General features: G+C 48.2%; 1 protein-coding gene across 2 annotated transcripts in view; it reads left to right on the top strand.

The window, feature by feature from the left end:
* XPO6 (exportin 6) overlaps window positions 1–25,709 on the top strand; it is a 57,663-nt gene that overhangs the window by 4,484 nt on the left and 27,470 nt on the right. For both annotated transcript variants that reach the window (XM_069029862.1, XM_069029861.1), the window contains exons 2-6: window positions 12,254–12,344; window positions 14,011–14,123; window positions 17,010–17,207; window positions 19,690–19,849; window positions 20,224–20,301. In XM_069029862.1, the coding sequence (XP_068885963.1) occupies window positions 12,254–12,344; window positions 14,011–14,123; window positions 17,010–17,207; window positions 19,690–19,849; window positions 20,224–20,301 (640 nt within the window). The remainder of the gene's footprint in view (window positions 1–12,253; window positions 12,345–14,010; window positions 14,124–17,009; window positions 17,208–19,689; window positions 19,850–20,223; window positions 20,302–25,709) is intronic.

The following is a 25,709-nucleotide window of genomic DNA, read 5'->3' as shown; positions in this document are numbered from 1 at the left end:
TTCCGGCCTCAGCTCCAACATCTGGCTTCCTTTTTTGGCCAGCAAGTCATATTGTGACTTTGTGTGCCCCCTGGTTATCTCCCCTTTATTAAATCATCAAACTGCAGCTGATGATTGATGCTGGGGAACTTTCCCATCTCTGCAGCAAAGCCTGGGTGGCTCCAGAGATAAACGAGGAGTGGGAACTGTAGCAGGAGAGCTGATCTCTGCTCGGATGCTTCCTCCAGAAGCAAAGCTTTTTCTCAGAAGAAAACAGCTCATTTAGCAGAATGGTTGCACATAATCCCTTTCAGGACCTATAATAATTCCAATACATCCATATTTCAAAGAGCTGGGTAGCTAAATGTAGGCTGCACTGGCTCCAGGAGGACTAAAAGCCATCAAGGCAAAGTTGTTGAGCCTCCAGGTTCACTAAATGAGCTTGAAAAGCTCATTTCCACTGGCTGTTGCTGATGGATGGGTGGTGGTGGTTGTAATTGGTTCAGCAGAAAAGCATTAAAATGTGGCAGGTACCACAAAGCTCCTGCCATGGGGTTCAGGGCTGTGGAGAGATCACTCCACGTGTGGATACATGAAAACTCCCAAGAATTCAGGGTTCAGTTTGGTGAATTAATTGCACATTGTTAGGTGGTGTCATTTAGGAAAGCTGCTGTTAATGTTGTATTTATATGTTGGTATGTGCAGAGTAGAAGAAAATGGAGCTTTGAGGTGTATAGGCTGATACCTGTCTGGTAGAATGTGCCCTAAAATCCTTCCAAATCGTTGTTCTCTATCAGACAGCAGATATTTCCTCTTAGGAACTATATTTGTATTTGGGTCACTGCTGCCTTGGCTTTCTCTGCATCCCAGGTGTCAACATGACAACCTTCTTCTCTGAGAGAAAGAAAAGGAGGTGTTTGCTGCTTTGTTTTATCAAAATCTAATGTTTAGGCTCCCATTTAGATGAAATAAGTTTTGGAATCCCATTTCCAGTGTTTATGAAGTGTGCAGCATGTGCCTGTTCTCCCTTGAAGGCCTCATTGTTCCAACCAAAATGTAAATATTAGTATTTTGGTAGAGGGAAAGCAGTTGGTTTTTCCCCTACTGATTCTGATGGTCAAGGACTTCCCTACTCATCCAGGCACCCCCTGGGGTTTATTTGTGGGTTCTCTGTCCTCTGGAATTTTGGGAATGATTCAGCTTCTCCTGGGCTAAGAAGCACCAACAGCTTATGGTGAAGCAGCTCTTTTCCAGTCTTACCTTCCCTCCACACTCATTTGATGCCTTTCTTTATCCATGTTTCTCTTTCCTGTTTACACTCAGGATACTTTCACCCCACCAGAGCTATTCCAGGCTCTCCTGGCAACACCACAAATTCCTTATTTTTTCTCCCCCTGATCTTCCCTGACCCTTCTCCTGTGTGGACCATGCCCAGAATTCCATTTCTTCTCCCATTTCCAGCCCTTTGCATTCACGCTCTAAATTACCTTTTATTTGTTCCAGCATCTCTGGGTTTGTGGCTGGATCTCTCTGTGTATTTTTAGCAGTTCGACTTAATATTTTATTAGGGCTTTAATTGCAGCGTGGATTTCTTCCCGAGAGGGATTGTCCTGGTTCCTTTTTGTCCCCTCTTTGGAGAAAGGAGTGTGCTCATCTGTTTTGTGTACTGGCTTGTCAGGATGCCAGAGCCAGCACTGGATGCAGCTTTCCAGAGGGAAATGTGTTTTTGTTTTTTTTTTTTCCTTTGGAGAGATGTTTTGCCTGAAAAATCTGTGTTGTGCTCAGCTGCTTCATTGAGTAAGAACAGAACAGGTTTCTTCTGCATTGCAATTCCACCTTTCCTTTGGGATGAAGAGCAGTTTCTTCCATGGAAGTTTGGCTCAGTGGTGGTTTCCCTGGTGTTTAAAATCAAGGTCTGGAGAGGATACAGCAAAACCAGCTACTCAGCATGGCTGCATTTGTTGTTCCTCATCCCATTCCCTAATCCTTTGGTTATGGGGGATAAAACTGTATTTTCTACAATTCCTTGCCTTCCTTTTTGCAAGTGTGAAGGAAACAAAGAGGAGGACGATGTGGTCCATGGTCTCTGCCATGGACGTGTGAGGTCAGTGCTCAGGAGGCAATTCCTGCTCCCATTCATGGCTGGGGGCTGCACCAGCCATTCCTCTGATCCCAGGAGTTGCTGGGTTTGGGATTGAGGGAAGCTGCGGGGGGAAAAGGCAGCTTTGGCTTTCAAAAGCTGCTTTTTCCTGTTTTCTGCTGGTGCTTGATGGAGCTGGTTGGGTCATGGTGCCCCTTTGGATGCCCCAGGACAAATATCCCTCCAGAGCCCATCAGAGCCCCCCTGCTGTGGACAGAGAGCCTGGAACCTTCCCAGGGGTTGGACACCCTGGTTGTCCCAGAGCTGCAGGGGTGAGCAGCAAAGTGCAGTTGTGAAATCCCCCAAAGTGCAGAAGCTTTGCAGATGTCAACATCTTGTTTTTCTTTTAATTGGACTGGATGTTCTCCCTGTGTGAGCTGTCCTTTGAAAACATTTTAATTAACAAAAAATCTTTGTTATTCCCATGGTAGTTTCATTATACACTCTTAAATGCCCAACACAAGTTTTAATGCTCTTGCCAGGAATAAAATTTAGAGTATCACAATCTTTTTTTCTTCTCTTTGACACGGGGTGAGGGGCTGAAAATTCCATATTTTTGTGTAGTGTAATCACACCTCCTTGGAAATCAGGTCTGGCTGGTGTAATGTATTGGGTAAGGTATAATCCTGCCCCCAAGTTTGCCCTAAACCTTGCACTTTGGGTAGCCAGGTGTTGGGAGAGTTTTTCCCCATGGTAATGGGCTTAATCCTGCCAGGCAGAAGTGGATGTTGGAGAACTACCTGGAAAAATCAGCAGGATTTGCTTGCTGGAGCTGCATCTGAGTAGAGGTGCCCCTTTAAGAAAGATGCTGAATAATTGGTTTTTTTCTTACATTCACTTTCTTTTTTTGCTTGCCCTGGTGCTTCCCATTTCCAGCTCTGCATATGTGCATAATTCCAGAGACTCCTTCACTTGGGGCTACAAACAACTGTGATTCAGAGCCTTTCCCTGGGTATTATTGGGAGTTGTCTGGAGGCTGAGATAAATAAGGGTTTATTTGCGGCTCTGCTGACAGTGAAGGATTTGAGAAGTGTTTTTAAAAATCTCTTCGTGCATCTTGAACTCCTTAGAGCTGCTACACAACCATGCTGGGTTCTCCACTCCTCTCACTTGGGGTTGTCTTTTCTTGTCTTCTCTCTGGTCAAAGGAGCTGTTACATTTTTACAAGTGGGGAGGAACAAGGGTTTGGCATTTTTAAGTGTCAAATTTATCTGTAAGAGCATGAAAAGTGTTCTCTGTAGGAAGGGTCATTATAACCACAGGAAGGATGTGGAGCTGTTGGAGCAAGTCCAGAGGAAGCCCCAAGGGCTGGAGCCCCTCTGCTCTGGAGCCAGGCTGGGAGAGCTGGGGGTGCTCACCTGGAGAGGAGAAGGCTCCAGGGACACCTCAGAGCCCCTTGCAGGGCCTAAAGGGGCTCCAGGAGAGCTGGAGAGGGACTGGGGACAAGGCATGGAGAGACAGGACACAGGGAATGGCTTCCCACTGCCAGAGGACAGGGATGGATGGGATATTGGGAAGGAATTGTTCCCTGGGAGGGGGGGAGGCCCTGGCACAGGGTGCCCAGAGAAGCTGTGGCTGCCCCTGGATCCCTGGAAGTGTCCAAGGCCAGGTTGGATGGGGCTTGGAGCAGCCTGGGCTAGTGGAAGGTGTCCCTGCCCATGGCAGGGGGTGGCACTGGGTGGGCTTTAAGGTTCCTTCCAGCCCAAACCATTCTGGGATTCTGTGATGGGTGTGGGGTTTTTAGACAGACTTCAGCTAAGAAGGCCCTATGGGCTGCAGTGTCAGTTCATTTGGCACTGCTGCTCACCTCTTGATTTCTGGGCCACTGGAGGAAGATGATGTGGGTGTTTTGCTTAACACCTTTTACAGATACTTTTTATAAGGATTTTTTTATTCCCTTCACAAATACTCTCCTCAGAAACATACTTGTTTCCAAAGGATTCCTTGGGATCTTTTTTCCACCTGCCTGTTTAGAAGTTGGGTTACTTCACCTAAACCTCTGGAGAAAGTGGTGTCTCAAACTGAGTGAAGCATTTGGGGCAGCCCTGTGCTCCTGCCTGATTTGTTTATGTAGAGAAAAAAGAAGTGATTTGTTCCTTGAGCCTGTGGTCCTGGGGCTCCTGCACAAGCATTGCCTTGCAGGGAAGGATGGCATCTCCCTCCAAGGGGTCACTGGCTGGTTTGCAGGGTGGGGCATCCTGGGGAACCCAGCAAAGGGAGAGCGTGAAGTGAAAGGAATGATGCAGCTTCGGAGGTGTGAGTTTCTAGACTTTGCTGGGGGCAATTTAAGTGAATTCTGAACTGAGACAACCAGAATCACCTTGCAGTGTTTTACCTTCTGGAAGCAGCCCCTGCCCTGCTGAGCGCCCCTGGCAGATGCTCAGCTGTGTCCGTCTGAAGAGCAGATTTTGTTTGGCTGGTTTTGCTGATAACCCACGGAATGAAAAGTTATTATCATTGAGAGCTTAAAAAGTGGTGGCCAGCAGCTGAGAAGTGGCTGAGCCAAGTGTCTGCTGAGGAAAGGCTGATGACTGTGGCCGGATTGTCACATTTAAGTTGCAAATCCAAAAAGTGACTCCAGAGCCACCTCTGCCTGCTGTGCTTTGGTGATGTGCAGGGTATTGATCTTGAGGAATCTGCTTTGGGTGCTTCTGCACTTCTCAGCTGTGTATTGTTATTTTAGCAACTGCTTGTTTTTGGGAAAACAGTGTGTTGCTGAGCCATTTCCAGCGACTAAACCACAAGAAATCAATTAGGAAGTCACCAGCACGTGACCAGCCGCCTTTCCTGGGCGTCAGGGACCCAGAAATTGCTCTTGGGCTCATCTTCAGCAAGCGTGGCTTGAAACAGCACTGTGCCTGAACCTTCCTTGGCTTATTCCAGCCTGCTGGGATTGTTTTATTCCTTTGCTGGGTTTCTAAGGGAATTCCTAGGTGCTGAAGCCTCTGGGAACTGCTGGGTGGAGGACACTGCTTGCAGGGCTTGGTTATGTGGGTTAAGAGTTACTGGGTTAGAAAGAATCAGACTCAGACACTTGAGCCTGTTAATCAAAGTTCAACCTTCAAACCTGATACCTGGTTAACTGAATCTGCCTGTCCAAGAGGGTTTAAGAAATCAGATCCCTTGGGTATTGAAAAAGGTGCTGATTACTCGTGGAGCAGGCAGCGTTACAGGTAAGATGATCTCTGGTGCAGAAATCAGGTTGTCACTGCTGGCTCTCCATGGCTTGTTCCACACAGCACTGCTCAACCCGGGGTCGTGCTGACTCCTTAGGCTGATATTTAAATACAACACTGATTCCTGACGTGCAGCCAGATTCCTGAAGAGGGGAGTTGTCCAGCCAGGAGGGCTTTGAGCAGCTCTGGAGCTGGCCCTGAGCTCTGGGACCTCGGGGACACGGAGAGGAGCGTGGTGCCTTTGCTCCTCTGCCAGTTGCCTTGAGGTACAGCAGCAATCCGTGACTTTTAGGCCGCAATTGAAGCAAAAACTACTATAGCAAGTTTGCAAAATCTCCCTGTTGTTAGTGAGGTGCTGAAGTTGTGGTCTCTACAATGAGTGAGCCGGGGGAGGGGTCAGCTGTGCAGCCAGAGCTGTCTTGACACGGCCCCAGGAGCTGAGCACAGAGCACAGAGCGAGGCCCAGTCTGCTTTCGGTTCTTTAAACCACAAAAACATCTCTGAAGTGCAACGAGGAAACTGAGACTGAAGGCTGAGCCCCTGGTCTGATAGCATCAGCAGAGCACTGCTGGGGAGCACGGATGCTGTGGGCTCCTCGTGTCAGACCTCTGGTAAGAGACCCTGGGAGTGGGGGTGAAACTCCAAATTCTACAAGTTGTGGAAAGGATTAAATATAATGAGTAACACTGCTTTTGAGCTCCCAGCTCTGCCTGCCTGTAGTGTGTATTTTTCTTCTCTGGAGCATGTGTTGGGTGTCCTACAACTTTTTTTAAAACACTTCTTAATTCTGCTTTTCTTGCTAAAAATAATAGTGCACTTCTCCCACGAATTTCACTGCCATGAGTGACCCAGGGCTGTCCCACGGGTTCTCCAGGTTTTTGTGAGCAAGCTTGAAACAACCCACAAGCTTTCTGAGTGTGATTTTTAATTTACCTGTTCATTATCATGTCGTGTTAGAGCTGGGGCAGGGAGGGGCTCTGAAAGACACCCTGGTAATCCTTCAATGAGTAAATTACTACCTCAGTACATGGACATGTTAGTATTGTTAATACTCACGATATGTATGTGCATCATTAAGTTAGGCTGGACTATAAATAATATAGAAGGAAGAAAATTAAGCAGCTGGAGTGTAGTTGTTTGTGGTTCTAGGTGTGTGACTGTGCTATTAATTAACTGCACAACACTGGAAGCAGAAGGCTCCGAGGTGGAAGAGGATGGGACATTGCAATTAGCAAAGACAGGGTGATGATGAGTTATTTTCTACAGGTGCTGTGGATGAAATTTCTTGTTTCTTGTCTGTTTTTTTAACCCTGTGCACTGGCTTGTTGGTGGCATCATAGCAATTCCAGCTGGGAATGCTTCCAACATTCAGGATTCACATTGCAGTCCCTCCTCTCCTGGAAGAGCTACCCACAAGCTGGTAGACGTAGCTGATAATAATTTTAACAGATAAATGTGATAAGATCTGAATCCTGATAACTGGGAGGAGGCTGAGCTGTGCTGGGCCATGTGTCTTGCACTGGAGATGGCAGGAGAGAGGGGTGGGTGGGATTGAGATGGAGAGGCAGCTCCAAAAAGTGAGGAAGCTGCAGAGGGATCTGCATTTGCTGCCAGTGCTCAGTGTGGGGGTTTTGTGGGCTGGGAGCTGTTAAATACAGCGGGAGCAGGGACTGCACAGGGACTGACGGCAGGGATGAACAGGGGTGGGCGTCGGAATTCAAACCAGGGTGGGTGCAGGGGGTGGGAACAACTCCCCGACAGAACTCCCCGTCTTTATTTAGAGAGTAGAGATGCAGAAGGGGGGTTTGATCTGCTCTGAGGGCTCCTGGGGTGCAGCAGAGCCAGGGCTTTTCCTCCCTGCCGCTGGAGGAGGTGTTGGGAGTTTGCGTGGTGTAAAATCCATCCTTGCAGGTCAGGAAGGTGCTCCAGCGCTGCCTGAAGGATGAAGTCACCTCTGTAACACTGCAGCTGCAATTAACATCTTACTAAAAAAAGCTCTGGAGAGGGAATGCCTTAAATTTGTCTTGGAGTGATATCCATTTGCAAACACATTAGGGCAAAGCTGAACAGAGCTAACCCTCCTCTTAGTTGTCATCAGCCCCAGTTGCCGTATTTAGAGCATCGTTTGTGTGATGGATGCTCTAATGGCAAACATTACAAGGTTAACAGCTTGTGTTTTTATGGCAAAGCAGTAGAGAAAAACTTTCCCCTCAACAAAAAAATCCTTTCAGAGACCGTGAAATGAAATTTGAAAAAAAAAAAAAAGAAGAGGAAGTGAACTCTAAATGAAAGCACTTGTGGAGAAAATGGCTTTAGAAAGCACTTCCATGTCTTGCAGAATGAGCAGGTGCTTTTTTAAGGGCTATGGTTGTGTTTGGTGATATGCAAACTAAAATTAGCATTGTGTCTGCTACTCAAGTGCATGTGCAGTGTCTAAACTGCAGCCCAAGGATCGCTGCTCTGTTGTTTGCTGGAGTTGGATGAGTAACTCATTCTACCCCACTGCTTTAGTCATAGTCTCCATCTGAGCTTGTTATGGAGTCAGCAGCAGGGTACAAAGATTTTTGCTTCTCCAGAGCCTCACTGAGGTGCAGCTGCAATATTGAACAGCCTGAAATGCAGGAGGTTGGCAGCTTTTTTTTTTTTTCTTTTTTTCCCCCCCTTAATCAGCAGAAATCAGTTAATGACTCATACAGCTTAAAATGTAACTGGAGGATAGCCCTGAAATCAGCTGGTGGCATAGGTCCTTCTTGTGGTGCTTTGGTGGATGGAGAATGTTGTTGGATGTGCAGGTTCTTGGTAGCAAATTTTGTATTTTCTGGCAGGAAAGGGAGCTGTTGGAGCTCATTTTCCTGCTTGGAGGAGGACATGGAAGGTTGGAGTCCAGAGATAACTGGAATGAGTAAGCAGCTCCACCCCTCATCTGATAGTGGTGTGAAACACCTTTAGCAAACCTCATGAGGGGACACTGGGTGGGAAGGACACAGACTGACAGTGGCTCTCTCCCACCCTGATCCCACAGCAAGCCCTGCTCGGGTCAGATGGGACAACTGCAGGAAGAGCAGACCTGGAGCAAAGCTGCTGCTTGCCTGGTCTGTGTGGTGTGGACCCAACCCAGCACTTAGAGGCACCCATTTTGGGGAGGATCACCTGTGACACACCTCCTGGAGATGCTCTTTTGACCCGGTTTCCAGGTCAAACTCTGGATGTCCTTCTGGAACACGGGAATCTGCAGCTGTGGCTGTGTTAGCACTTCGCCCTGCTCGCTTTCACCTCTCACTCCCCTAAGGGAGCTGTGACGAGGACATCACCTTTGGCCAGGGGATCTGCTGAATTTGGCAGCCAGGGCCCTTGCTGTGGGTCAGAACTCAGCCACAGTGCTGAGGCAGCGGAGCAGGAGTGGATGGTGACGTGGCACATCTTATCTCCAGTGCTTTTTGTGAGCTGCAGAGTTTTTCCTGGTGAAAAGCTCACGTTACCTGCTCTGCAAGCAAGGGCTGGAGAACTGGATATGTTTTCCTGTGGTGGTTGTCAGAAGAGAGAAATGGTATTTCCTGATTGATCCAGCCCTGGGAGGCACTAGGGGTGAAGGGGTCAGGTTTGACTTCTGAAAGAGAGTGGAAAGTATTTGTGTGTCAATAGTTGCATATTTAGTAATGCCTTGTGGAGGTGAGGCAAACTGCCAGCCCTGACATAGAAAACTGGGGTAAATTCTGTCCCTGATGGTCCACACTTTCCCTGAAAACCTTGGAAAATGAAATCTCTGCATGACCCAGAATTTCAGACCAGAGCCTGAACTCAGCACTGCTGGTTCTGCCTGTCCTTCTCCTCGATGCAGAGTAAACAGGGAGCCCTAAAAGAAAGGAAACTGCTTGTTAACATGGAAATAACACTAGGAAATATTCCAGGTGCAGTCCCAGGTGCTCCAAACAGCTGGACTTTGATTGGAGTCTCACTAATCCACTTCCCAGGTGTCTGGGTACAGGTACAGCAACCTTCCCCTGCAGCTCTGCACAGCATGTGACCTCCTTATCTCAGTGGCCTCCTTATCAGAGCCTTTGCTGGAGAGCTGGGGGATGGCCGCATGCCCCAGGATCTGGGTAACTTGGAATACCCGAAGGCATCAGCAAATGCAGGTCCTTGGTAAGTCCAGCCTGGAGGTAGAAGGGGATCCTGGGCTGGGCTTTGGTTACCTCATCCAATTTTTCCTTCTCGACCTTCCTTTGGCCAAACCTCCCAAAGAGCCCCAAGATGTTAAACAAGAGGAGAGAACAATCTTGGAGGTCCTGCTGTGTCTTTGTGCCCAAGGTGGCCTTGGATGCTCTCCAGCCTGGGCTTTTTGCATGAAATCCTTGTGTTGTGCTCTCTGGTTTCTTCTCTTCCTGCTTTTGACAGGTTGAACATCACGATCGTGGTGTTCTGCTTTGGAAGATTAACTGTGTTCCTAAGGAATAGGATCTTCTAAATCTCAGTGCTGAAGTGAGTGGAGGACATGGCAGATGTTCAAGATTTATAAGAACTCTATAATTTATTTCCAAAAGCAGGATATAAATCTTGAATCTTGGAAGAAAAGTATTTATGTCAACTACTCTTGCTGAAGAAGGATTGAATTAAGTATCCAAAGATGTCTGAGCCCTTCCATCCTGTGAAGAACCAAGAGTTTTCTATGGATTGATCTTGGTCTTGGATGGTGGAAGGTGGAGTGGGAGAGCAGTGCTGCTCTCAGAGGAATTTGCATCAAATTGAGATTGGAAACTCATCTTTGGGGGTTTGGCATCAGAAACTGCTGGTGAGACTCACTCTGTGAGCAGCAGAGAAATGAAGTGCAGGGATTTAGGAAAATACTGGATTTGTATGTGTGGGTCTGCTTGGGAGGAACTGAGGACAACTTCTGTCCCACAAATGTCAAGTGTGGCTGTATCCTAAGTAATTAAGGACTCCACTTAGTCAAATATTTCTTTTTAAAGTGAGGCTCTCATCCACAGTGGTGCTGTTATCTGGGAATGGTGACTGGCAGGAGGCTGATCCGTGGCTGGAGGGACGTTTGCAGCCCAAGCATAAAGGGATTAAAGCTGGAAACTTGAGCTGCAAACGTGGCTCTGCTTGGATTGTTGGTTGTTTGAAGCCAATTTCCCACTACCAACATCTCTTCCTGAAATAGTCCTTGGTTTCTAGAGCAGGGCTTTAAAAAGCAAGAAAAAAAGGAAAAAGCGGGGAAGGAAGAAGAAAGGTAGGATGGAATTCAGTATTCCTTTGTAAATGGAAATGTTTGGTGTCCTGCAGAGCATCCACTTGCAGCTGCTGCAGAGCAGAGCCCTCAGGAGTTGTTGGTGTTCCCGGGGGTTAATCCAGTGAGGAGGGGCTCCTGCTGCTTGGCCCTTGGGAAAACTGCAGTGCATGGAAATGGGAATGAGCAGAAGCCTGGAGTGTTTCTGCAGGATGTCTCACATGCTCTTCTCTGCAGGAGACTGCCAGGCATGGCTTTTGTTTCTGGTTTGGGGGTTTTTTGAGGCAGAAATTTCAGTTTTCTTAAATGTTTATTATTTTGTTCCTGTGCTTGAAGGCCTGGGCTTGAATCTTGATGGGTTTATTATTGATAGCATGGGTTGAAAACATTGGAGACACAGCTCTGGCATGGCCTGTGCTGGAGCAGGACTGTTTCTAAGGCTGTTGCCTTGCCAGAATAAAATCATCCCAACACCAGAGAGCTCCAAAACTACAGCTGGATGCTAATCCTGATAATTTCTTTAAGACTTAAAACTGTAACTAATGATTTCCAAGAATAAAAGCTAAATTTGGGGAGGGGGGGTGCTGTTCTTCTTGAATCAGATTGCTGAATGCTGGCACACTGCTTTTTAGAGTGCTGGAAATGCCTTAATTTTTCAAGCTTCCTGAGGAGCAGGATGGCACCAAGGCAAAGACAGGAGGAGGTGTCAGGGGTCACAGAATCATGGAATGGTTGAGGTTGGAAAGGACCTCCAGGATCATCAAGTCCAAGCTGTGCCCCATCCCCACCATGTCCCCAGCCCAGAGCACTGAGTGCCACATCCAGGCTTTCCTTGGACACCTCCAGGGATGGGGACTCCACCACCCACCTGAGCAGCCCATTCCAGTACCTGCTCACCCTCTGTGGGAAGAAATCCCTCCTGATGTCCAGAAGAAATCCTCTCAAAGTTTATGCTTTCCATGACAGGATATTTATGATTGCTGAACATCTGAAAGCATCTTTACTTGAACTTGCTGTCTTTGTGAGAGTTATTTATTTGCTTAAAATTCCTGAATGCCACCAAAATAAAAAGTTTGTTGTGTTGCTGACCTCATGAACAGAGCTGAGCAAATGCTCCTTCATGTCCAAAGCTTTCACGTGCAGTGGACAAATCTTGCTGCTACCAATGAGCAGTTTGAATTCCCAGTTGTTTGCCCTGTACTGGTCCTCCTTGTGCTGGATTCTGGTGCATCTGGGATGTTCTAATGCCACCCTCCTTGTGTCAGAGTGATGCCTTAGGGTTTTAGCTCTCATATTTTTCATGTATTTGTGATCCTGCAGTTCTTTAGTGTGTAACTGTAAGCTCCACACAGCCTGGTAGCTGTCAGACAAAACAATTCCTCTCCAGGCCTGGGAATCAAGGACACCTCACTGCCTCAGGCCCTGAGAAATGTAAACAACAGTGACTTGGGGAGGAGCAAACTTGGGGTGAATGACTTCATTACATGGAGCTGTAATTGGGGGATTAACCCCCGATATGCAAATGGACCAAACTTCCAGAAGTGTGAAAAACCCATGACCCAATGTCCATTTTTGGGTGTAGCCAAATGTAGCTAAATGTACCTGAAGCCTCTTCAATAAATATAACTGCTTTTATTCTCCTAATTTTGTCTGGCCTCTGGTTTTAGGTAGTCCCTAAAGGCATCAAGAGTGGGAATTAGTTGTAACTCTTTCCTTCAATGTCATTCCCAGGCATCAGAAGAGGCCTCGCTGCGGGCTCTGGAGAGCCTAATGACAGAGTTTTTCCACAATTGCACAACAAATGAGCGAAAACGTGAGATAGGTGAGTTCCTGCCCCTTCCAAGGATGCTCCTGCTGGTATTCCTGCCTGCAGCCCTCAGCAGGGGGGACTGGTTGTGTTCAATCTGTGCCTGACACTGAACTGGCATCTCCCCCTCTCCTGCTTAGGTGGGAACTGGAAGGAAAGGTTTGCAAAGTTTGGGTTCCAGGGAATCTGTGACAGCTCCTATGGATGATACAGCAGTGACATTTTCTCTGTACATTGTTGGATTGTGTGTCCTGGAAAACCTCTGCCTGGAGATGGAGCACGGACTTCAGCGTTAGGAATGCAAAGCCAGGCTGTCCCAGTTCTTGTGGGATGTCAAGCAGGAATAACAGCAATTCCCTTTGGGTGGTGGTGTTAAATATGTCCTGGAAGGCAGCAGGGATCCTGCAGGTGCTCTGGGGGAGCTGCTTGTGGTGGTGCTTGTAGAGAGGCACATTCCTTTTATTCCCCAGCAGCCACAGGGATGCTTCGAGGGCTGGAACCAGGCTGGGAGAGCTGGGGGTGCTCACCTGGAGAGGAGAAGGCTCCAGGGACACCTCAGAGCCCCTTGCAGGGCCTAAAGGAGCTCCAGGAGAGCTGCAGAGGGACTGGGGACAAGGGATGGAGGGACAGGACACAGGGAATGGCTTCCCAGTGCCAGAGGGCAGGGCTGGATGGGATATTGGGAAGGAATTGTTCCCTGGGAGGGTGGGCAGGCCCTGGCACAGGGTGCCCAGAGCAGCTGTGGCTGTCCCTGGATCCCTGGCAGTGCCCAAGGCCAGGCTGGATGGGGCTTGGAGCAGCCTGGGACAGTGGAAGGTGTCCCTGCCCATGGCAGGGGCTGGGAATGGATAAACTTGAAGGTCCCTTCCAACCCAAATAATTCTGGGATTGTTGTGTTTCTGCCACCTCGTGCCAAAAGTGTGATCAGCATGAAAGGCTTGTCCCAGAAATCCTGTAAAATAAACAACACAAGGTTTTTGCTGTGGTTTTTCCGATGGTGATCTCCTGTGGAAAAGGTATCCCTCACTTTCCTGCTTAAATTCCAGGAAAGAAAACAATTGATTAGGCTTTAAATTTGCTTAGCCTGTAAAGCAGCCCTTGTGGCTTTTGTCTTTGTCACATTGTCACCTCGAGAGAGGTGCCCAAATCCTTCCCTGGGCGTTCAGGGAGGTTTCTGCTACCCTGAACTGCCACAAAGCCAGCAGCTCTTGGAGCTGCATTAAAAGAAGGTGGGTGTAGAACACTGGGGTCTCAGCTGCTCCTACTCTCTCACAATGACCCGAAATCCCAACATTTGGCTTTTACAGCTAAAATAACAATGCTCCTAACACAATTGTTGTGTGATTTGTTTTAATATTCACCTCTTAGTCTGCTGCAGTATTGATGTCAAAACTGATTCTAACATGACACATCTGTTTTGTTTTCATTAAAGCCTGTTGTTCCATTGCTTTAAACACTGGAGAATGTGATTTTATTCTATTTTTTGCCTTCCTCCAGGTTGTTTGGGTCATTCCCTGAACACAGGGTCTCTTCCCTGCTCCCTTGCTGTGCTATCACTATACATTGTTATGGCTTTATTTGCAGCTACAGAATTTTAATGATATATTTTACATCAAAGTCAAATTAAAACTGAAGTACATTTTAAAGTAATATTTTATTTTTATGGGGTTTTTTTTTGCAGAGGAGCTTTTAAATAACTTTGCCCAGCAGATAGGAGCCTGGAGATTCTGCCTGTACTTCCTGTCCAGCACGAGGAATGATTATGTGATGATGTACAGCCTGACAGTGTTTGAGGTGAGGGCTGAGCTCCTGCCTGCTCAGTGCATTCTCTGCCTGGTGCAGTTTTATCTGGCAATCGATTTTTTGGGGGGAAATGTTTGTCTGAAATGGCAGCCCTGGTAAGTACAGTGATAAAAGATGCTTTTATTGCTCTCTGCTAGAGAGGTTGCTTAATGGCAGGCTCGGAGTGGGAGAATATGAATCTTTGTACACAAATTGAAGAATTCATTTCCTGGCATCTCTAAGTACAAATTACCTCCAGTTTCAGAGGCTGCTTGAGTTTCTGCACAATGCTTTTAAGGGTGTTATTGCTTTGAAGCTGTTTTTATGATCAGAAAGATGGGGGTGATTACCTGCTCCTGGCTCCTGCAGCCTTTGAGTGCTGAGAGGGAAGGCAAACTTGCTTTTATTTTTTTGTTATTCTTCTGACATTTTGTAGTTGTGGTTGATGCTCTTGAGCTACATCCTGCAAGCTTGTGCTGGTTGTAGAGGTGAGGGGTCTCTCTTAGACAGCCACATCCCACTCTTCACCTGCTTTGAAAAGAACAAAATTTGGGTGAAAAGCCTTGATCTTGATCTCTGTGTCTACTGGACTAAGCAAAAGTATTCTGTGGATAGCTCTGTTGTGTCACTGATTTCTCAGTGACCAGCTCAGTGTCTTTCCCTGAGGACATCCTGGGATTTGGTCCATGTCACACCTTAGTCTGGGCCATTTGTGGCCTGTGTGTTGTGTTCTTGGCTGGGTGGGCACTCTGAGCTGTGCCCCTAAATCAGAGGGGTTAATAGTCCCTAAATCAGGGGGTTTATAGCCCTTGCACTGAGCCACTTTTTAGATAAATTATGTGTTCAGGTAAAAACTCTGCTCTTAAAAGTTGTGTTGTTTTTACAAATTATCCACATAATTGTTGATTTCTTCTCTTAAATATTCATTTTACTTATTAGGGATTGCAGAGGGAGTCTGGACCCCATCTGCAAATTGAATCTGGTTTACCTTCCCCTCAAAAAGGGGTGATCATAGCAAATGACATGGGAATTATTCCTGTTCAGGGGATGGTGTCCCACTGATTTTCCTGATGAGCAAAAGAAAGGCAGGGCCAGGAGTTAGACTCAGTGATCCTTGGGATCATCCTGTGTGGATCCTACCAGCTCAGGATATTTTATGGACTTTGGTTACTGAGCCTCTGCCTCCCTGGAGGGGCAAAAAGTAGCCCTGAAAAACCTAATTGTGCCCAGAATAAGGAAATCACTGTGCAGTGCAGAGGGAGGGATGGGAGTCCCCAGCCCAGCTGGGAGATGAGGATCTCTCCATGGAGCTTGAATTCCCAAAATCAACTGGTGCAGTGCTGGACATGAACTGCTCCTCAGAGCCATGGTGTGCCCCAGCCTGCAGCTTCCCCAGCTGTCCTTGGGTACTGGATCAAAGGGCTGTGCTCACAAGGATCATTCCCAAAACTGCCCAAGGACATGGATTTCCCAGACTGTTTAGGAAGTTAGCAGTGGATTTGGACTAAAACTCCTCCTGGCCCCCTTCCAGATGAATTGTTTTCACCTCCTGCTTTTTGGAAATGAAAACATCTTCCCACAAGCATTTATAGGGAGAAAGCTGCTGCTGGCAGGTGGGAGGAGTAGGGCAGAACACAGTGGGCATTAAAGGGGGGATGTTAAAGCTAAAACATCTTCCAGTTTTATTGGGATTCTGGACTTGCAGCAAGGAACCCTCAGCTGCTTGGCCATTGTTTTTAAGCAGTACTTCTGGATTTGCTCTGCTAGAAAACACCAAAACCAACTTCTTTGAGGGACTTCTGTATAAATATCCCTGTGTACCTCTGCACTGGGAACTGGAGTCTCTGTGCAGTACATCCTACTGTGGATTGCATCTCCTTTGACCATACATCACCTTCCAGTTTTGGGTATTTGAGGCTTCTTCTAACCCAAACCAGGCTATGATTGTGATCTTCAGCGTTCTCCTTCTCCAGGCTGAGCCCTGCAGAGGGGCACAGACATTGCCTCAGCCTCCTCTCCGGGTTATCCCAAGAGATTCAGCTCCAGAGCCCTAAATGGGTTCGTAGCAGGGCAGGGAAGCAATTTGCAACTCTGCTTTGCTTTGGATTCTGTCTGGCTTTAAGTGGACTAAAAGCTTTCTGTGCTAGTGGTGCCTTGTCACTGCCAGGCAGTGCCTGCTCCAGTGCCCTTCCAGCTCAGCTTCAGGAGACCTGGAGGGCATCAGAGGCATGGAAAACCAAACCTGCTTCCCTGATTTTCTTTTCCTGCTTCATCCAAGGCTGTGCTTCCCCCTTTAGAGGGGGATACCTCGGTGCCCAGGGTTAAAAGGTAGAGGAAATAGTTCTGTGCCTGCCACTAGTTCTGCTTGACCCAAAACCAGTTAAACCAGTAACTTCACCTCCATTGTGGCACTGCCAGTCCTGGGCCATGAGGTGCAGCAACTCTGCCAGATGCTCTGTCCCTGCTTTGTGTTGTTCAGCCTGGAGAAGAGAAGGCTCCAGGGAGGGCTCAGAGCCCCTTGCAGGGCCTAAAGGGGCTCCAGGAGAGCTGCAGAGGGACTGGGAACAAGGCATGGAGGGACAGGACACAGGGAATGGCTTCCCAGGGCCAGAGGGCAGGGATGGATGGGATATTGGGAAGGAATTGTTCCCTGGGAGGGTGGGCAGGCCCTGGCACAGGGTGCCCAGAGCAGCTGTGGCTGCCCCTGGATCCCTGGCAGTGTCCAAGGCCAGGTTGGACAGGGCTTGGAGCAGCCTGGGCTAGTGGAAGGTGTCCCTGCCCATGGCAGGGGGTAGCACTGGATGACTTTTAAGGTGCCTTCCAGCCCAAACCAGTCTGACATTCCCTGGTTCTCCACATCCAAGGTGAACTCATTTGGCACATCCTTTGCTTTTCCAGAACCTGATCAATAAGATGTGGCTGGGGGTCCCATCCCAGGACAAGATGGAGATCAGGAGCTGCCTGCCCAAGCTGCTGCTGGCTCACCACAAAACTCTGCCTTACTTCATCAGGAACAAGCTCTGCAAAGTCATCGTGGACATCGGCCGCCAAGACTGGCCCATGTTCTACCACGACTTCTTCACCAACATCCTGCAGGTAAGAAATCTGCCCATGAATGAAGCCAATTTTTCCCTTAGAAACATCATTTTGTTTCCTTGAGCAGGGATTTCTTTTGATGAAGATTAAATATTAAATGTTGCTTCGTAAATTCCTTTTTGATTTTGTGGTGACCCTCAACTTTTTACATGTTACATTTCTCTCTAGGGTTAAAAGTGTTTTGAGGAAGGAACAATACAGTGCCACAAGTATTCACTTTGAATTTTAAATATTATGGGCTGGTTCTTGAACTGCAGGGAGTGTAGGTTGTTCTTTAAACAAAAGAGAATCAATAAAACCATGAATGTGTCACTGATTCTCAGAAGGGCAGTTTCTCAATGGGGCTGTTGGAGGTTTTTCACCCAACAGCCAAAGACATCCCAAAATCTCTGGTACCTCATCATTAAGGTCACTAATGGGGTGTTGTTGGGGTGTTTAAGAGGGCTCCTGCAGGAAGGCTCAGCTATGAATTGGAGGATCCTGACTGAATCCATGTTATTAGCTGGAATGTTGGTTGCACTTCAGCATCCTTACAGGGAATCCTGAGCCCGGCTGCTGCTGGAGCCTCACCAGGCTAGTGCAAACCTCTTTTTGTTGGAGTATTTTGTCTCCAGTTCCCTTAAAATTGTTCCTAATTGGCTTAAAGAGGCTGAGTGTAAACTGAAGTGCTGCACAGGCTTTTTCTGCTGACATAATTACATGATTTGAATGCAGCAAAGCCCACGGCCAAGCCACAAGGCAGTTATTTAAATCCGAGTCCTTGAGTGGTAGGAGTTTATTTGTTAAGGCAAGTGGATCTAGTATTAATTGCAAAATTAAAAAAAAAAATACTATCTTGGCTCCAGAGCTCATTGCTGGCTGGTGTAATCACTTTGCTGACAGTGCTCTGGAGAGGGATGTGCTGCAGGTTTTGCCTCAGTTGTCAGTTTGATAATAAATACTTGGAGATAACTGTCTCCACTTGGAGTTTCACCTCTCATTTCACCTGGATCCAAACTGAAAGGCAGCCTGAGCTCTTCTGGCCTTTCTAGCACCCTGGGGTTATCTTAAGGGATTGCAGAGCTCACTTGAGGAATCTATTTTCCCTTAAGCCTCTCCTTGTGAGCTCAGCAGCAGAGGGAAATGTTCCCATAAATTATGTGGCAGACACATTCCTAAAATGTTCAGAGAAAGTGGAAGAAAAACAGTAATGCTGAATTCCAGGGCCTCAACAGAAGCAAGAGTAGCACAGGAGCAGAATGATTTGCTGTTAGAATGGAAGATGAGCCCTGTTCTCAGGACTTCTCTGAGATCATTTGCAACATGTTCTTTAGCATTAAATTGTATCCCAGTACTTTGAGTAGTCTCTAAACCTTTTACTGAACCTCTGGAGGGGTGGAAAAGAAAGGTAAATTGAGCTATTGTGTTGTCATTCTGCAAATCCAGTAATTCTACATAAAGTGCTGCTTCCTTGGAGGTTTAAAATTTGTTTAGCCTGACTGAGGTACCAGTTCCTGGTATTGCTAAAACTCCCTGGGTTTGTCAGAAAATATTCTGAGAGATGATTTTCAGTCCCTTCACAATTTACCAACAGGTTGGGTGTTTCATTGAGCTCTTTGCCATCTGCTCCTGTGTTTGGGACTTCCTTTCCAAAAGCCAAGATGTGTGTCCAGATGAAGAGCTTTTAGATGGGCTATTTGCTCCCCAAATATTTCACCAACCTCTGTGTTTTTAGCGGTGTTAACTCAGTCTGGCTCTCCTTTGGAGGCTTAGGGGATCAGGACCAAAGTCAGCCTGGATTACAGAATTATGGCTTCAAGGATTACTTGTAGCAACCAGGATTGGTTTTGGCCTTTTTTCTCCCAGAGAGAGCAGTGCATAAATCACTTTGGATGTGTCTGGTCAGCAGTGAAGAGCTGGAAAGAAAACTTTGTCCCACTTGAACAAGTATTCAATATCCCAGTGGCTGATGGAGGCACAAATCAGCTTTTTGTCCAGCCCTGTTCCAGATGGGGCAGAAGTTTCTCTTTCTGGGGGAAATGCAATTTCCAGTTTGAGATGAAATATAGGTGCAAAGGGATGTCAGATCCCTCAGCTGTGTCCTGGGGCTGTCTGTCCTGGCTGCAGCCTCTGGGCCGTGTGGGAAGGGTGGGATTTTTCTGGGGAAGCTGTTGGGCTGTGAGGTGTGAGCTGCTGGTGCTGAGGTGATCCTGGGCAGGGCTGAGGTCAGAGGATGCAGCAAACAGAAGGGACAGGCTGTTCCTGTGAACGTGCTGAGGCACAGAACATGTGCAAGGACATTATGAAAGCTCTCTTGAAACCCCAAGGATTCCCATGGGGCTCAAGCTGTTGCAACATCAGAGATTCACGTCTGGGGAAATTGAATGTGTCTGTGGGAACTGGGGTGCCCTCGGTGGCGAGGCTGTTGTAAACCGTGAGTAGTGTTGCTAACCCCTGTCTGTCAGTGAATGTTGCCCTCACACTGCTCTCCTGTCCTCCTCAGCTGATCCAGTCTCCTGTGACCACTCCCCTGGGCCTGATCATGCTGAAAACCACCTCGGAGGAGCTGGCGTGTCCCCGCGAGGACCTGAGCGTGGCCCGCAAGGAGGAGCTGCGCAAGCTGCTCCTGGACCAGGTGCAGACGGTGCTGGGGCTCCTCACAGGTACGAGTCACACGGTGCCACCCACCCTCGTGCCACTGCCAGCAGCGTGTCCCCCTCACCACCCAGAGGTGCTGCTGGGCTGGCACTCCCAGGGCGCAGGGAAGCAAAATGGGGGTGATGTAGTGGCTGCTGCTGCTCTGCCCTGGGTCAACTTAATATGAACCAGCCTGTGTAGCAGAGCAGCTGCTGGGCTCCCTCTGGGAAGAGGGGTGGAGATTGGCTTTGGGCTCACTAAGAGAAGATGTTGTTGAGTGTTTCTGTCCCTTCTCAAAGCACTCGAGGTGTGTTCTGCCCAAGTTCTCCTGCAGACTGCGCTGTTTGTTAGATCAGTGTGTTTTTGAGAAGGCAATTCTGAAAGGTCTCTCTTTGGCCAGGTATTTTGGAGAGCATCTGGGATAAGCACAGTGCTACTGCTGCCACTCCACCACCATCCCCAACCTCAGGAGAAAGTGGTAAGGAAAAGCTGCAAGATGGGGTTTCCATGTACGTAAACCTGCAGGATCAGACACAGATTCCTTCCTTTACTGTCTAACCTCTCATAATAACCCTTCCCTAGAGCTTTTCATAGGCCAACAAATTCCCTACACAAAGAAACAATGGCCACTGTGGGGATGCCCCACTGCAAATGTCACCTCATTAAAAACTGCCCACAGAGCTGCTTGTTGTCCTCAGATGGCACAAACCTTCCTAAAGTGTCAGTGCAAAGTGCTCTGATGACAGTGAGTCAAAATCATGGAATTGTTAAGGTTGGAAAAGCCCTCTAAAGTCATCAAGTCCAGCTGTTATTCCAGCACTGCCAAGGCCACCACTGACCCATGTCCCCAAGTGCCACACCCACACAGCTTTTGAATCCCCCCCGGGATGGTGACCCCAGCACTGCCCTGGGCAGCTGTGCCAGTGCCTGACCACCCTTCCCATGAAGGAATTTTCCCAATATCCAACCTAAACCTCCCCTGGCCCAGCCTGAGGTCATTCCCTCTCCTCCTGTCCCTGTTCCCTGGCAGCAGAGCCCGACCCCCCCCCCCCAGCTGCCCCCTCCTGTCAGGGAGTTGTGCAGAGCCACAAGGTCCCCCCTGAGCCTCCTTTGCTCCAGGCTGAGCCCCTTTCCCAGCTCCCTCAGCCGCTCCTGGTGCTCCAGAGCCTTTCCCAGCTCTGTTCCCTTCCCTGGACACACTCCAGCCCCTCAATGTTGTGAGTAGCCCAGAACTGGACACAGGATTGGAGGTGCCTCAGCAGTGCCAGCACAGGGGACAGTCCCTGCCCTGGCCCTGCTGCCACCCCAGTGCACCAGGCCAGGTGCCATTGCCTTCTTGCCCACACTTTTCCACTGAGCAACTTTCCAGACCCTCTGCCCCAAGTCTGTGGCTGTGCATGGGGTTGGCATTGTCCCCTGAATTCCAGCTGTGAGCACATCAGAAGCCCATGGAGTAAAACTGAATCCTACCTAGGAAGAAGAAAATAAAGGTAGCCAAGTCTCTGTGAAATGGAACAGGGTGCCCAGAGCAGCTGTGGCTTCTCCATCCCTGGCAGTGTCCAAGGCCAGGCTGGACAGGGCTTGGAGCAGCCTGGGACAGTGGAAGGTGTCCCTGCCCATGGCAGGGGGTGGAACCGGATGAGCTTTAAGGTTCCTTCCAACCCAAACTGTTCTGTGATTGTGAAAGTTTGTTTCCCATCTGTTCTGTTAGACTTTTGTGTGAGTGCTTATCTGATGTTAACCCATTTACATCTCTATTTCTTAGTTACCTCTGAAATGGAGAACACATTTTTGTGTCCTTGTCCTTGGCACACATTTCCTTGTCCCTGGGACCTTGAACAGTTCCCTGGGAGTTGCAGATCATTTCCTTGTGGCCAGATTGCACCAGCAGCTCCAGCCAGCTGCCTCTGATAAGCTGTTGGTAGTGTTTTGCTTTGTGCTAAACCTTTCACACTGAAGTTGGAGCAGCACTTCGAGTGCTCCTTTCCTGTAGAAGATACTTCTATATTTATATACAAACCACAGACTTGAATGGGAAGAAATATTCCTTTGGGTTGGCAGGGGGGGAGTGGATTTTGCCTTAGCTGGGAAGAGTTTGAGCAGGAAATATTTCCAGAAAAGATCAAAGCTTCTGGTGTCAATGGTCAAGAATGGTGCTGGGGGAGGGCACTGGTGGAACAAATTCTGGGCTGGCTGTTGTGGAAGCCTGTTGGAGATGTCCCTCAGTCCCCTGGGGCTTGTGCTGAGGCAGCTTTCATCCACCTGTGTGTTCACCTCGTGACTTGGGATCGTGTTTCCCAAACTGGAAGCAGGCTGCACTTCTGTGCTGGGCTTTTCCTTTCTCCCCTCTCAGGGAAAACAAACCAACTTTTTACCCAGTGTTTTTTCAAGGTAATTTAAGTGATGCCTTTTCCTGGTCTTAAAATCAAGAGTCACACACGGTTAGAAGGGGAAAAGGGGTTTTACCTTGGGATTTATTTTAAGGATCCTTAGGTGCACACGTCCAGGTCATATGCATTGAAATGCACCCCGCAAAATGCCCACCCCAAAATATCTGGTATATCATTCTAGGTGTTACTAATTAGCAGATCTATCAAAGATTCCCCAATGAGAGGCTCAAGTGAGCCCCCCTCCCCAAGGAGCCTTCTCCTGGATGGTTCTATCTTGGTTTACAGAATGTGTTCTGGAGAGGACCTTGGGCTCTGGGGCACACTGATCCCTGGCTACGAAGCTTCTAAAATGTTGAGTCTCTCAGCTTGACAAACAAGTCCAAGAATGTAGGCAAAAAGCACTAAGAATACAGAAGTTGTAAAAAGGTATAACAGGGGTATAAAAGAAAAGGCAAAAAATCTTCATGGCATCATAAGAAGCAGGACCACACTGGCAGTGCCTTTAGAAGTTTCATTTTTCCTGTGCAAATTTGTTTGTGTGAAACTCTTCTCTCTGTTTTATTTTGCTGTGCCTTTGCTGTCTCCATGTTAAAACTGGTTGTGCTTCAACTTCTTGAAGTCACAGAATCACTGAGGTTGGAAAAGACTTTGAGATCGAGTCCAACCATTAACCAGCACTGCTGAGTCACCACTAAACCGTGTCCCCAGGTGCCACATCCACATGGCTTCTGGACACTTCCAGAGATGATGATTCCACCACCTCCAAAAGGAACACCGAGTGCTTCCCTCTGATCCACTGCTTGCTCATTTTGTGCTCCCTGAAACTCAATTCATGCAGGACTCAGTTCCTGTTTACTGGCGACTCTTGATGGTTTTCATTGCTTAAATGAGGCCAGCACCCTTTGCTCTTTCCATTCAGGTGAAGTTAAAGGTGTTCCAAGAGGCAAAACAAGTTCCTGAGTCCCTATAAATGTTTAATATTTTCCATCAGAGCCCAGTTCTCTTTAGGAACTTGGAAAACCTCTGCTTCCTATTTTTTATTTGCACAGGGATGTGGAGTGAAATGGTTACTTGCAAGTCTTAAATATGTTTTAAATAGCACTTGAAGACAACATTAAACTCATTTCTCATATCACTCAAGCAAAGGAATTCTGATAATGTCCCATGTTGGACAACATTTGAGTTATTGCATTGGTGTAGGATTTACTCAGCATCAATCTCAGCTTCCAAATGCTGTCTGTGCATGATTTATAGCACATTTCCTGATGAATCCCTTCCTCAGGAATATTCACTCACCTATGGCAAACAGATGAGCAGCAGAAGTATTTGTGGCTGGCTTCCTGCTGCAGAGCCAGGCACTGGGAGGTTTCTCCTTTGGCATGAAAGCAGCTGATGCTGTAAATTTGTCACCTGTGTGCAAAGACACTGAAAATCCCTAAAGCTCAGAGCTTCAGTGATATAAGTGCGTGCAAAGCACTTGGACCAACTGCTGGGAGTTACAGGAACATCACTGAGAGTTTCTGGTGTGGATGGATTAAAAGATGAGAATCTGTAATTCTCATTGATATTTGTGGAGTTGGCTGAACTGAATGGTTAAAAGAATAATGATAGTTTGGGTTGGAAGGAGCCTTAAATCTCATCCCATCCCACCCCCTGCCATGGGCAGGGACACCTTCCACTAGCCCAGGCTGCTCCAAGCCCCGTCCAGCCTGGCCTTGGACACTGCCAGGGATCCAGGGGCAGCCACAGCTGCTCTGGGCACCCTGTGCCAGGGCCTGCCCACCCTCCCAGGGAACAATTCCTTCCCAATATCCCATCTAACCCTGCCTCTGGCAGTGGGAAGCCATTCCCTGTGTCCTGTCCCTCCATCCCTTGTCCCCAGTCCCTCTGCAGCTCTCCTGGAGCCCCTTTAGGCCCTGCAAGGGGCTCTGAGGTCTCCCTGGAGCCTTCTCTTGTCCAGGTGAGCACCCCCAGCTCTCCCAGCCTGGCTCCAGAGCAGAGGGGCTCCAGCCCTTGGAGAACCTCTGTGGCCTCCCCTGGACTCTCTCCAGCAGCTCCTCGTCCCTCTGCTGTTAGCCCCAGGGCTGGGGCAGCTCTGCAGGTGGAGTCTCACCTGAGGGGGCACAGGGACAGAATCCCCCCTCCCCTGCTGCCCACGCTGGGGCTCAGCCCAGCACAGGGGGGTTTCTGGGTGCTCTCATCCTCCAGCACCCCGAATCCTTCCCCCAGGGCTGCTCCCAATCCATTCCCTGCCCAGCCTGGGTTTGTGCTTGGGATTGCCCCAGCCGTGGTGCACTTGGCCTTGTTGAGCTTCAGGGGTCTGTCAAAGCACAGTGTGAGCTGTACACGTGTGAATGTCCCCACAGGGGGGTTCAGTGCTGAGGTTGAAGGGCTGGATTGTCTCATTCAGCCCAAGCCACGTGATGCCTTCGGTTTCTGGAGTGCAGGAGAAAGAAGCAGTGATAAGGCTTGGCAGGGAATTATGAATTTAGTGATGTAAGACATAAATCTTGGTGAAAAATGAAGACTTAGGAGGGCTGTGTTCATCACTCAGGCTCTTGTGTACGTTGGAAGTAGCTCAGTAAATCATAGCTGTTATTCTGGCACTGCTGGTGTGTCTGGATGTTTCACTTCCAGAAAAAATCCCTCAGATTCTCTGAGAACTTCAGATTCTGTAGCACAGCAAGTGCCAGATTTTTAAAGATGAGGAGATTGTTTGTACTCACGGAGGAGAAGTGCATTGAACAACCTGGGGAGGGTGAATAATTTTGCAGCAGGTGGAAGCCTGGAGATTGTGGGCACCATCTGTGGGAAAGGCAGCCTGGCTGGGGCTGGCCCTTGGATTCCAAAAGCTTTTGAGGAAGCAAAGGCCATCAGGGACAGGGGAGTCTCTGGATTGGTGGTGGCTTGGTTAGAGGTGGGAGATGAAAGGTGAGTGGATATGGTCCCCTCTTGCTGTGAGGGGGGAGTTCACCCTGGACTAGGCAGGATTAGCTTTAGAGCTTCTCCACATCATTCTACAGAGAATTCACAGCAGCAGCAGTCAGAAATAATCACCTGCTGTGCTGCTCTGTGGAACTGAGGCTCATCTGCACCTTGGGTGGTGGCTGCACTTCTGCTCTTGCAGTCAGTAGGTGCAGAGTAGCAATGAAAGCTTTGTAGAAGGGCACTAAAGGTGATGGAGGGGTTTGAGTGGCTTCCCTGTAAGTAACAACAGGAGTAAAACCTTCACTCTCTCAAAGAAACTGAGCAAGGAGCTGCATGAGAAGCCTACTGACACAAAGAAAGTGAAAGCAGGGATTATTTCTGTTCCCTGTTCGGGTAGAAAATGAAACTAGCAGCTGGCACACCCCAACCAAAGCAGCTTCATGGTGAAGCTGTGGAACTCTGCCACAGGATATTGCAAATATTAACTTTATGTGGCTTCAGTTGGAGGCTGGAGAAAGTCGTGGAAGATAAATCCCGAGGCTGTGTCAAATTTTTCAGACTCCACCTT

The sequence above is a fragment of the Aphelocoma coerulescens genome, chromosome 14, assembly GCF_041296385.1.
Source record: "Aphelocoma coerulescens isolate FSJ_1873_10779 chromosome 14, UR_Acoe_1.0, whole genome shotgun sequence".
NCBI classification, from domain to species: Eukaryota; Metazoa; Chordata; class Aves; order Passeriformes; family Corvidae; genus Aphelocoma; species Aphelocoma coerulescens.
This window is presented reverse-complemented; position numbering and strand designations above follow the sequence as displayed.